Consider the following 13,746-nt stretch of genomic DNA (forward strand, 5'->3'; position numbering starts at 1 on the left):
CCCATCCATCATCTATCCATCCACCCAATCATCCACAATACATCCAACATATCTATTAATCCATCTCTGAATTTATCCATCCATGTCTCCTCTTGCCTCTCTCTTGTTTCATCCATCTTCCTTTAATTATTCCTCACACACATCCCCTATCTCTCACACACACACCCACACACACGCACACACACACACACACACACACACACACACACACACACACACACACACACACACACACACACACACACACACACACACACACACAAGCCCCGCCCCCTGTCTCTGTCACCTGGGCAACGTGTGAAGCCCACAGCAGCTCCAGGACAGATGGCCAGGTAGAGAGAGAAAAAGAGAGACAGAGAGAAATATATAGGGAGAACGAGATAGGAGGAGAGAGTGAGAGAGACAGACAGAGAGAGAGAGAGAGAGAGAGAGAGAGAGAGAGAGAGAGCGAGAGAGAGTGAGAGAGAGAGAGAGGATAGGATGAAAATGGACAGGGATCATGGAAGAGAGAGATAGAAAGAGGGAGAGTGAAACTTTGCTATTGAACATGTAATATGCATTGATACATTTATATGTATTCAATATTTTATACGATAATTATTCAATGAGGTTTAGGCCACTTCATTTCGAAGGAATAAACTTCCTACAAATGCATCTCTTTCTAACACACGTCAGAAAATGTCTGTATGTGCACACATCGACAACGAAGCAGAGACTCCACGCAAGCGTTCTTTGTGGCAAATTCAATGCTTCTAATCCAGGGTTTTCCAGTGCAGTTTGGTCATAATTTGAAGCAAATATGTTTCAGAAGAAAGTGTTCTGTAGACACATTAAACACATGGCAAAATGTATTGTTGGGCCAGCACATGAAACAAACACACACACACACACACACACACACACACTCCCACACACATAAATATCAACGCGTTAGAAGTTCCAGCCAATTCACAAGCAAAATACATCCTTATATGGGCGTTAGTAATTAGTGTGAGAGAGACAGTGAGAGGGAGAGGGAGCGACAGGGATAGAGAGAGCGAGAGAGAGAGAGGGGGGGGGGGGCGGGTAAAAGAGAGAGCGAGTCATTTCCTCTCTCTTCTCTGCTGGTGCTTAAGACTCCAGAGTGCTGACATCAGCATTCTGAGCTTTCACTACGACCAGCCAAACTTCCCCGCCCCCCCCCAAACACACACACATACACGTACACACACAAACACACAGACACTCCTTCCTGCCATTTAACACATACAAATTGAATATGTTATACAGGACATGATGAGGAATCATTAAAACCACACAGTACAGACACTGCCTAAATAACACACACAGGCCACCTACACACACACACAATCACACAAACACACACACACATACACACACACACACACACAGGGCCTACTTCACATACACGTAAAGCACACATGCCTCCACTAAAATGTACACAAGTGACAACACAAACACACCTACAGAACACACACATTCTACAGTACACACAATGGCCCATTAGTACACACACACACACACAAAGCCCAGCACACACTTCAACACACAGCCAAGCACACACACACACACACACAATACCAAGCACATACTTCACAAACACTACCTACAGCACACACACATGTACACACACTACCTACAGCGCGCACACACACACACAAATACAAACACACAAACACACACAAGGCCCATATCACAGTACCTTGGTATGCTACCATGTCGCCGGCTAGCGTGGTAAAGGATATGGCCATTCGGTGATCTTTTTGGCGTATTTCCGCACAAAGTTGTCTTCACTGAAGAGGAAGAGGGAGCGGTTGACCGTTAGGCAGCTCTGCCGGACGGGTATGGGGTTGTACAGGGCCATGGTACGGGCGCGCTGGGCCATCGACTGCTTGTACATCCGCTGGGCCCCTGGGGGACCCCCTTGCCTGCTGCCACCACGGCCAGAACCCCCTTGTCCGCCGGCACCCCCGCCACCACCGCCACCACCACCTCCTCCTCCTCCTCCGTACCTGTTGGGGACCTCGTCTCCGAAGCGCGCCATTCTGTAGACACCAAACGCCAGTGGTTAGGACGGACCCGGGGGGAAAACTCGGGGCGACCCCTCCACATGCCACTGGCCCCTCAGCCTTCGCCGCCAGCACGCGACAGCGGCGCGCTGTCGCTTGTCTCGCGCTCTGGCTGTGTCCCCCGATCGCGTCTCTCTCTCTCTCTTGCTCGCTCTCTCTTGCTCCTCGCTACAGTCCCCGCTTCTGTCTCTCGTCTTTCTCGGGTCTTTAGCGCCAAGAAGATACATCCATCGGTGTGTATGTCGGGGGAGGGAGGGGGTTGGAAGATGGGGGGAAGAGGGGGAGGAAGGGGGGGTGTAAAAGGGTAGAGCGAGCGGCGTCTCACGCGGTGCGATGGGTGCGAGAGCAGAAGATGGAGTGGAGTGTTAATGTGGTTTCTGTCGGAAAAAACAATCAATCGGTTGTTTTGGGGGCGATTTAGATGTGGTGTCAATAATCAGTTTTGTTTTAAGACGGAATGCAGCCCATCATGTTCGTGAAAGTCCAGTCCAAAAACGCCAACGGTGTTCTCTTATGCAAACGAAAGGCACCCGATCTGATTGGGAAAATCCTGTTAACGAGTTTTTTTCCCTCACATTTCAGTAGGAAAACGTCTCGATGACGCCTCAATCTCAACGTATGCAACGGCAATGCATAGACGGCAGCGCAGCAATGAAATAAATATTGCAAGAAAGTCGGCTATACCTTATAACTAGACTGCGTCTTTTTCACCGGCCTAGCGCATCTCCACCAGGACTGCAATTGCCTGCTCTCTCTCTCTTTTCTTTTCTTTTTTTTTACAGATGCTCTTTTTTCAGCGAGATAAAAATAGAAAGATCTCTCGGTGAAAATAGTAAATATTTCATCAAATTCTGTGACAGATCCGCAGTGTTTTGATGAGGCACGGCAATATCCCCAGCGCCTCCCTGCGCCCACCCCAGCAGGCGAACTGGGCTTCCCCCCCCGGCCGCTGAGCAGGGGAACAGTTGTTGATATCTGCAGCTAAATCCCCCCACCTTGGAAAAAAGCATCGGTCACTGATTTTGGGCGTGAGCGAGCGCTTGCAAACGAAAATACTGAGAGATTCTCGGCGTTACCTCTTTTCCTCCCTCCTCCTTCCCCCCCCCCCCCCCTTGAAATGAGCAAGTTGATCAATTGTTTTTAAAAAAAGACAGCGTCCACCGTAATCATCTATAATCCAGGCTCGGCAGCGGAGCAGGTCCGTGCGGGTAGGATCCAGAGGAGCAGAGCAGGGCCATCGGGGCGGGCGGCAGCATCATCAATTCTAGGTCGAGAAAACCGACGATGGCGCGCGTGGATTGAAGCAGCAGCAGCAGCTCGCGTCTCCTCCGCCAGCAGGCAGGGCGCAGCCCACCTCCACCCGAACCCCATCCCCGCCCAGCGGCATCGCCCCCGAGGCTCACCTCGCAGAAAAAAAAGGAAGCGACACCCAGACCCGCAGGAGGCTCGCACTAGTCCCCCCTCTCGCTGTCACATTAGCTCTCCCGCCTCGACCCTTGGGCAAACGCGCTTTTTAGCGTGTGTGTGTGTGTGTGTGTGTGTGTGTGTGTGTGTGTCTGTTTCGTTTGTATGTGTGTGTGTGTGTGTGTGTGTGTGTGTGTGTGTGTGTGTGTGTGTGTGTGTGTGTGTGTGTGTGTGCGTGTGAGTATGCGTGTGTGTGGGTTCGGTCTGGAGGCTATACACCCATGGAGACCCGCAGCAGCTTCGGTAACGACGAAGAGGGAAAAAAAAACCGCGCGGAAACGTCAAATGAACGGCTCGAGCGGCGCACACACTCCTCCCTGGTCCCGCTCCGCGCTCCGCTCAGCTCAGCTCGCTCTCGATCTCGAACCGCGCACCGAACATATGATGACGATCAGTTTGGACGGTGACCGAGCCCGCGTCGCGCGCAAACAGAAAAAAATGGGTGGCCAACCAAGCCTCGCAGCGCCTGATACTCGGCGCCTCCCCGGAGCGATTGGTTTCTCCACGCACCCGCCGACACTCCGACGGCTCGTTTCCGTGCACTACGGCGGCGCAGCGCTGCTCGCGGCTTCCTCTCGTGGACGCCAAGTGTCAGAAGCACGAGGAACACACAACACAGCGGCGGGCCAATTAGGCTCCGCGCGCCCACCGCTCACTGGACCCGCGGAAAGGACCGTCAATTATAGCGGGCTTTATCGGGTCCGGGTCCGTCTGTGGTGGATAAGTCAACGATAAGGCGATTGTTTTCCTCAAAGTTTTAAATATAGAGCCATGCAGCAGGCCTTCTACTTTATGTGTAGACCCTAGTAGCAGACCTATACCTACCACATCCTCCCCTACATGGAGGCTGGTGGGTCGGAGGGCCCTGAAGAGCCCAGAGAGTTGCCAGGGAAATTGTTGTTGAAGTTTAAGGAATGTTTAATCCAAACGGAAGAGAACGGGTCTTGTTCGTCGCTTTTTAGGTCGAAATAAATAAAAATAGATATAAATTCTCTTCCAAAGCCGTATGTTAGTTTGGCTCTGGTACTAAAGAGCCCTTTGAAGACACTCGGGTCCGTGCGTGGCAGCCGTTCCTCTGAGCCGGCCCTCGGTGGGGAAACACTGGGAGAGGAGAACCGAAGAACAGAACCTGATTGAGCAACTGACCAGGAAGCCTGGATGCAAACTGTTTGTAGTATCCTACACACACACACATACACACACGCGCGCGCGCGTGCACGCACGCACGCAGAAACACACTCAAACACAAACACACACACACACATACAGAATGATCGAACCAAAACAGAACGTGCTAGTTAAAGCGGCGGGTCGCACCACGTCCACTCTGGGTGGACTTTGATGAATTGCACCCTTAACCTGTACCTGCTCAAACGATAATGTTGTCTGCTGTTCTATCAACCAAACAAAAATGTAGGCGTAAAAAATTAATACTTTTTGCATTATTAAAAGTATTAGCTTATGGTGATTGTTGCTGATCAATAAAGTTACGGTCAGAAATCATCTGCAATATTAGTTCCTGGAACACTGCAATATGGATTATGATACTCAATGATAATAGTGTATAGTTTAATATTTGTTCTTAGGCCACTGCAATAGGGATTATAATGCTAAATAATAATACAATAATAGTTGAATAAAAGTTATGATAGTGTTTATTACGCTAAACGATATTAGTATAGTAGTTTATGGTTATATTCGGATCACTACAATAGAGATAATGATGCGAAATGATAAAGGGGTGGGCTGAGCCCACGAGATCGGTTGGAAAGCATGGATGTAAATGTAAATGATCCACACTATTAGGGCTATATCCTAGGGCTATACGTTATACTCTTCAGTACCATACGGTGAACAGTCATGTGGGCAGGTTGAATCAGGTGATGATTAAGGAGTAGGCCTACATCATGTAGGTATACGCTTAAGCGTGGGATGTTGCGCGCGTCTCGCTGTGAAATGTGCCGGTGACGCCGTGCAGCTGGAGGACAGCTGTGTACCCCGCATTTCTGACTTCATAGCCAATGACGACCAACTGAACAGCCATCGTCGCGAAGCCCCGACGCCGGCCCCTTATTACTCATCATTCCGGTTCCCGGAGTCTAGCGGCCAGACCGACGGGGTTACGGCGATCTCGTTACCGGTACGATAAAAAAAACGAAGCCTTCCCGCTGACAGTAGCCTAGCAGTGTGAGTGTGACTGTAAAAGCGAGTGTGCGTGTGCGACTGTGTGTGTGTGTGTGGGTGTGTGTGTGTATGTGGGGGAGAGGGGGGAAGGGGAGGGAGGGAGTGTCGGGAATGGGTGTGCAATGCACAACGAATGCAGGATGTGACGCCGTCTTTGCCTCGCGTCTTATGGTGCACAACACAGCCATGGAGCTCAACTCGGGCTACCGTATCATATCTCTCTCTCTCTTTCTCTCTCTCTCTCTCTCTGTCTCTCAGACTACGTGAATGATTGCGCGGTCACGTGTCTGTTCGTGTCCGTGTCCGTGTTCGTGCAGTGCTGGTGCGAGGTCCTGCCGGGAGCCCTGATGCGCAATATTGTCATTCAGGGAGCGTGCACACCGGCAACCCCCGCAGGAAGCCCGGGTACCTCCCCCTTCAAACGACATCCCCCCTCCCACACACAGACCCACCCCACCCCCCTGAATACCACCCACCCACCTCTGCCTCCCACACGTCTGCCCTGCTCTCCAAAGCGAGCGAGAGAGAGAGAGAGAGAGAGAGAGAGATAATGGTAGAGAGAGAGATGTGGAGAGTGGACAGCATGATGACTACTTTTTCAATGATTAGATAATTAAACGAAACACAGCAATGGAGATTGAGGGCTTTGCATCTATGCATCTGTCCATATCATCCATTCACTGTCCATCCATCATCCATGAGACCAGACATCATCCATTCATCCATCCATCCATCCATCGTTTTAACATCCAGCGATCCATCCATCCATCTATCATCCATTGGTCCATCCATTCATCTATTAATTTACATTTAGGGGATTTTGCTTTCGCTTTTTATCCAAAGCGACTTACAATCATTCATTCACACATTCACACACCGACGGCAGAGTCAACCACGCAGGGCGACAGCCAGCTCGTCAGGAGCATTTAGAGATAGGTGCCTTGCTCAGGGACACCTCAACACGCTAGGAGGAGCCGGGGACCGGACTAGCGACCTTCCGGTTACCAGTCAAACCCATTCATCCATCCATCCATCACCCATGTATCTTCTGGCTAGTTGCAGGGGTCTTTATAATTGACCAGGTGGCCAGAGAGAGAGAAGGTCTATACTCACTGAAGGGGAACGATCCCAGGAAGAAAACATAGCAAATACGCAGGGCCGTTTCTGATCTTCGGAGGGCCTTATGCCACCTCATATTAGGGGGGCCCCCCACCCTATCCGATATATTGAACACCTTTCTTATGTTTCAAACGTATATAGAAGTAAAATAACGTACAGAATTCTTGCAGAATTCATGTGCAAAAGCTTAATTTGTACACATTTTGAGTAAAGAAGGTGGTGGTGATATGATAGAGACGTTGGCACTGGGTGGAGGTGATGGGGATGCTGGTGGTGGTGTGGTGGAGGTGGTGTTCAATCATATGATTTTGATAATGTTGTTCAAATGGATGCCAGTTACTTAATGTCAATAGAATCAAATAATAATAATACTACGTCCACGAGATGATCGCCCCAGGGAATCGTGCTCCCTGGTGCTGTTTTTTTAAATTTAGTCTGTGCTGACCAAATTGTTGACGTCAAAAGTAATATTTAGTAGAGTGGAAAACCAATAATGTTTTCAACATACCAAATGAGAGCCAAAGGCTGTGATACCGCTGAGGTCCATGAGGGGCCGCTGCCGGGCAAAGTTACACAGTCTTAATAAAAGCTTAATCAAATAACAACTGTCACCTGTTACCAAGTAGTTATGATAATAACTCAAGGTGTGTATTGTAGAACATGTCGACTTACTCCGGTAGAGCTATTCATCTGACTATGGTCTCATAAATCAGACTTTGCATTAATGCTCTAAAGTCTGATGGCAGACAAGCTCAAATCTGGATCAATGGTGACTGTTTATCGCTTCATATGTGTTTCAACCAATCGTGTTGCTGGATGTTGGGAACTGTAAGCGTGTAATTGGCAATTAACAGTGCACACAAACTCGGTAAAGTAAATTGTAAAAAAGCTGTCCATAAAGGTTTCAAAACAACACCATGTATACTGGCCACTGTAGTAATCCACTTTAATATCCCCTTCTGAGAGCTTTATCAACTTGAATGTGTTATCTTGGTAGAATATCACGGTAACGAGACAGGAAGCAAGGCGTAACTCAAACCCCTTTCAGTTCATGGTTTCCGGCCCAGACATTGAGCCATCCCCCCTAGAGGATCTGCTATAACATAGCAGGACTGCTGGACCCGAGATTAGTATTACTGGTACAATCTCTGTGATACACATAATAAATACACAACATTATACTGGGCCTTGGATGCTATATGTAGTTCATGTTATTTAAGAGAAGTGTGTTTACCACTGATTCGCTTTGAACAGCTCGCATGCTTGAGTGTGTGTGTGTGTGTGTGTGTGTGTGTGTGTGTGTGTGAGTATACTTGAGTGTGTGCGTGTGTGTACATATGTATGAGTGTGTGTGTCTGTGTATGTGTGCGTGCGCATTGATATGTGTGTGTGTGTGTGTGTGTGTGTGCGTGCGTGCGCATGTGTGTGTGTGCAGATGAAGGATACTCAGAAGTTCATTATTCATAGTAATGCGTATTCGACGGTGTCCTCATTATTAAACTTTGATCTGCCAACTATCTGCACTCAAACAGAACGGGGGGGGGGGGGAAGTCGGCTGGTGGGGGAGGGGGAGTCGGGGAAAAGAAATGAGAGTGTTTGCATATTTTCATTCATTCAATCAGGTAAGTTGACCCTCCATCCATCTATACCAGCAATAAGCCACATGCTGTTGGGACAAACCCCAATCATTGATGGAACGCCGCCGCACACGCACACACACACACGCACACACACACACACACACTCCTTTCAAATCATATGAATTACAGTGAAAACAGGACGCCACATAGATAAGAGGCTATTTATGGAACGGTACACCGTGTGTCTTTGTGTGTTAGTGTATCTGTGTTTCTGTGTGTGTGTGTGTGTGTGTGTGTGTGTGTGTGTGTGTGTGTGTGAGTGTGTGTGTCTGTTCATGTAACAATGGAATCTGATCTGTCATGAAACATAACATTTCTGTGTACACAAGCTCACAGTCAGACAGACGAACATTCAGAAGGCCAGATGGACAGATAGAGGGACAGACAGACAGACAGACAGAGGAACAGCCAGAGAAGCAGACAGACAGACAGATGAACTTACAGTAAGGGACCGGGGCATCCAAGGTAATTAGTGAATTGCTCTCTTTTTTTTGGCACAGCTCTCCAGCCAACTCCCAAAACTTGTATTAATTAATAGTCTGAGTTAATGGAAGTGGCGTGATGGGGGAGGGGAGGGAGAGCTCGAGAGGGGGGGCGGGGGGGGGGGGGGGGAGAGGAAGGGGGTCTGCTCTGTTCTGCTAATGGGAGAAGAGAAAGAGAAAGCAATACAGTTAAAGGAATCAGCACTCTGGGGAGGGAACAGGGGAGGGAGGGAGGGAGGGAGGGAGGGAGGAGAATAAGGCGAGTACAGGAAACAAGAGAGAGAAAGAGAGAGGAGACAAAGATGTGTAAAAGAAGAACAAGAGAGGAGGGGACACTACAGAAGCAAGAGAATATACAACGTAAGAAAGGAAGAGGCGTAAATAGAGCGATAGGAGAGACATACGGCCACAGAGGGGCGGACCAGAGTGATCCAACAATATCACCTCAACCGCTTTCATTTCCGGAGATTCTCCTTTTCAAAAAATGAGAATTAATGTAATTAACTATTGAGGCATGAGATCCTGACGAATAATAAAGTCAAAGTGCTGACCCAGACCAGCCAAGAACCAAAATCATCAGGAGAAGATGAATGGGAAGGCTGGTGGAGGCTTAGGGGGCGTGGTGGAAGGGGTGGAGGTGGTGGTTGGAGTGGTGGGCGATGAGAAGTTGGTGGTGGGTGTGATGGGGATGGTTGTGGTGGAGGTGGTGACGGAGGTGGTGGTGAAGCTGGCAGAGGTTTGGTGATGGAGGTTGAGCTGAGGATGGTGGTACTAGTTGAGGAGGAAGGCTTTATGGAGGTTGTGGTGGTGATAAAATATGTTGTGTGTGATGTAGTAGGGATGGTGGAGTTTGTAGTGGTGGAGGAGGTGATGCAAGGGTGGCAGGGGTACTTTAGATGGAGGATGAAGTAGAGAAGGTTAGGAGATGTTGGTGTGCTGGACCAGGAGTGATGGAGCAGGAGGTAGTGAGAGAGGAGGAGGAGGTGCTAAAGGACAGTGTTGTGACGGTGGAGGTGGAGGTGGTGATAGAGGAGGAGGAGGTGATGGGGGGAGAAGGTGATGGAGGAGGAGAATGAGATGGAGGAGGAGGTGGTGATAGAGGAGGAGGGGATGGAGGACAGGGTGGTAATAGAGGAGGAGGGGAAGGAGGAGGCGGTGATGGAGGAGGCAGAGTTAATGGAGGAGGAGGTGGTGATAGAGGAGGAAGAGGAGGTGATCGGGGAGGTGGTGATAGAGGAGAAGGTGATGGAGGAGGATAAAGAGGAGATGGTGATCGAGCATGAGGAGGTGATGGAGGAGAAGATTGTGCTGTAGGAGGAGGAGGAGGTGGGTGTAGGGTTGAGGGTGCAGGCTTCAGTCTGCCAGAGCCTGTGAGAGAGCCAAATCGGAAAAAGCCAAGTGAAGCACGTCTAAGCCATATGCTGGGGTGGGGCAGGTGCCCACCAGGGCTCATTCCTTCCAGTTGGATAGACAGAGCATCTCACACTCACACACACACACAACCGGTCGCTCTGCCTGCCGTTGGTCCCCGTGCTTTGCTTTGGTAAATGGGACAGTTAATACTGTGCCACAAATTATTTGCTCATCTGACAGTACCCAGTAAGACAATATTACAGTATACCGTCTCAGAGTATTACGGAACAATAATTTGGTAATATATTTGGGAACAATTACAAGAAAACCTTCATTTCCACTGCTGTACAATTTTTTATATATCCTGTTAAACTAAATTTAACAGGATATTCTGCACGCTGCCATTACTCACACACACATTGCCCTGCTCTTCTTGTACATCTGCGCTAAGTTATTAGATAATAGTCATTATTAGATAATAGTCATTATTATATAATAGTTTTTGTGTTTTAAGTAGAGCCAAATTGGGGAGTTTTGTCACACTGCTGACAATATAGATTTCTAAGTCTGCATGCTTTGAACATTGTTTTTCAATAATTTCCCCAAAGAAATGTGTCCAGATGACCCTTAAGTGGGTTTTCCCCCAACCCGGAATTCGGTTTATGTGTTGATAGATTGTCTTGTTGCAGCAACATGACCATGCATGTCTTTATGGGGGGGGGGGGGGATGAAGGGAATGCAGCAAATGCAAGGGCATCGCTGTCTTCAGTATAGTTTATGGTTCTGATTCATCACATCAGTGATGCATCAACCTGGGCCTAGCGGAGCGCAAGAAGAACATCACACTACGCACACATGCACACACACACACACACACACACACACACACACACACACACACACACACACACACACACACACACACTTTACTTTCTAACTTTCTAATATAAACAGGGAGGAGGAAGAAGCAACACGAAGAAGGCAGAGCCATCGCAACGATGTAATAAATAAATACAAGGCATGTTATACATTTTATCATGATTACAACAATGTCTGTCTGTCTGTCTCTTTGTCTGTCTTTCTGTCCGTCTGCCTGACCAACTATCCTCCGATAATTCATCCATAGATTCATCCATCCACTCCTCCATCTGTTCTGTTCTGTCTGTCTGTCTGCTTGCCTACCTGTCTGCCTGCCCAGGCCTATCCTCCATCCTCCACCCATCTCTCCACCCATGCCTCAGTCTATTTCTCTATACATTGATCCATCCCTCCATCTGTCCATCTGTGTTGTCTCCCAGCCGCTCCCTCCACTGGCACTGCTGACTGTCAGGCTTTTAGTTGTGTGCAGTAAAACAAAAAGAGCCCCACACTGATTCATCAGCAGCTGTCACTCAGTTAACCAGAAAGGAGGGGAGAGAGTGGAGGAAACAGAGAGGAGAGGAGGGGAGGGACAGCAGGGGAGAAGATGGGAGAGAGAAGAGAGAAGGGAGAGGAGAGAAGAGAGGATGAGAGTGGAGAGAAGGGTGGGGAGAGTAGAGGAGAGGATGGAGTGATTGAGAGGAGAGGAGAGAAGAAAGGAGAGGGGAGGAGAGATGGAGATGAGAGGAGATATGGAAAGAAGATGAGAGAAGAGAGAAGGGAGGGGAGAGGAATGGAGAGGATGGAGTGATGGAGAGAAGAGGAGAGAAGAAAGGTGAGGATAGGGGAGATGGAGAGGAGAGGAGATATGGAAAGGAGAGGAGAGAAGAGGGAAGAGGGGAGAGGAGGAGAGGAGAGGGGTGGGGATATATAGAGGAGAGGGATGGAGAGATGGAGAAGAGAGGAGAGGAGAGATCCAGAGGAGAGAGTGGAGGGATGGAGAGGCAAGAAGAGTAGAGAAGAAAAGTGGAGATAAGAGGAGAGGAGGAAAGTGGAGTGGAGTGGAGAGAGGAGAATCGAAAAAAGAGAATGAGAGGAAGAGATGAGAGGAAACTAAGGGAAAGGAGAATGAGAGGAAATTAAACGACATTAAATAAGATATAAGATAATATACAGCAAGATAAGATAAAATGGTGCAAATAGTCAAAGAGAAACAGAGAGGAAGAGAGAAACATGAAGCAGCAGATGTCCGACTTATAAGGAACAAATACAAAGACAAAGATAGCAACAGAATGGGACAGATCATCAGAGAGAGAGATAGAGAGAGAGAGAGAGAGAGAGAGAGAGAGAGAGGGATGGAGAGAGTGAGAGAGAGACAGAGAGAGAGAGAGAGAGTGAGAGCGAGAGGGATGGAGAGAGAGTGAGAGAGAGAGTGAGAGAGAGAGGGATGGAGGGAGTGATGGAGGGAGGGAGAGAGAGAGAGATGGAGGGAGGGAGAGAGAGTGAGAGAGGGAGAGAGAGTGAGAGGGAGGGAGGGAGAAAGAGAGAGACTGAGAGCGGGAGGGATGGAGAGACAGAGAGAGGGAGGGAGGGAGAGAGAGAGAGAGAGAGAGAGAGAGAGAGAGAGAGACAGACTGTGTGTGGGTTGGCAGGGGAGAGAGGAGCAGAGAAGAGCAGGCTAAGGGAGAGGAGGGGAGGGCGTGGGAGAGGACAGGAGAGGGGAGGACAAGTTGGGGTGGATTGGCCTATTTTCCTCATCGCCTTGCTCCGAGAGATGAGAGAGGGTTGTGCAGGAATAAAGCGGAGGGGGCTGGGAGGGAGATGTACACCTCTATGGTTGACATGATGTTGTATAAACGATGTGTATGTGTATGAGTGTGCGTGTATGTGTATGTTTGTGTATGTGTGTGTGTATGTGTGTGTGTGTGTGTGTGTGTTTACATGTGGATATGTGTGTGGATCAATTCTCTGAGGATGTTAAAGAAGCAGTGATAGCAGCAATAAAGTGACCTCTTCACCCTCCTCTTCCTCACTCCCTATCCCTCCTTACCTTGCTGCTATTTTTCATGTCTGCTTACATCTGTCACAACCACTACTCTCTCACGCTCTCTCTCTCTCTCTCTCTCTCTCTCATTCTTCAAAAGCAATAAATTAGATTTTATGCATTATTCCTTAATCAATATTGGCCAAACATAGTTCAGAGTCGCAGTAACAATACAAGTGTGTGTGTGTGTGTGTGTGTGGGTGTTTTTGTGTGTGGGTGTATATATGTGTTCGTGTGTGTGTGTGAGAAAGGGAAAAGAGAGAAAAATATAGTGTGTGTGTTTGTTTGCTTGTCTGTTTGAGTTTGCTACTATGTGGTTTTTTGTATATAAATGAGTGATTAAATTAAAAGAGGAATGAAAGTGGATTAATCAACAAATTAATGGATTAATTAATGGATGAATACATGAAAGAATAAATGCTACAAACTGTGTGTGTGTTTGTGTGTGCGTTTGTCAATTTGCATGTGTGACTTTGCCAATCACAACACAATTTAATTCTAACATAAATCCTGATGAATAAATCACTACATCT

The 13,746-nt window shown here is 48.3% G+C and overlaps 1 protein-coding gene across 1 annotated transcript in view; it reads right to left on the reverse strand.

Annotated features, from left to right (window-relative positions):
- LOC307071319 (voltage-dependent P/Q-type calcium channel subunit alpha-1A-like) overlaps positions 1 to 13,746 on the reverse strand; it is a 79,683-nt gene that overhangs the window by 57,785 nt on the left and 8,152 nt on the right. Inside the window, exon 2 of the mRNA XM_079730305.1 lies at positions 1,732 to 2,045. Coding sequence (XP_079586431.1) covers positions 1,732 to 2,045 — 314 coding nt within the window. The remainder of the gene's footprint in view (positions 1 to 1,731; positions 2,046 to 13,746) is intronic.

The sequence above is a fragment of the Pollachius pollachius genome (assembly GCF_949987615.1).
Source record: "Pollachius pollachius genome assembly, chromosome: 2".
Lineage (NCBI taxonomy): Eukaryota > Metazoa > Chordata > Actinopteri > Gadiformes > Gadidae > Pollachius > Pollachius pollachius.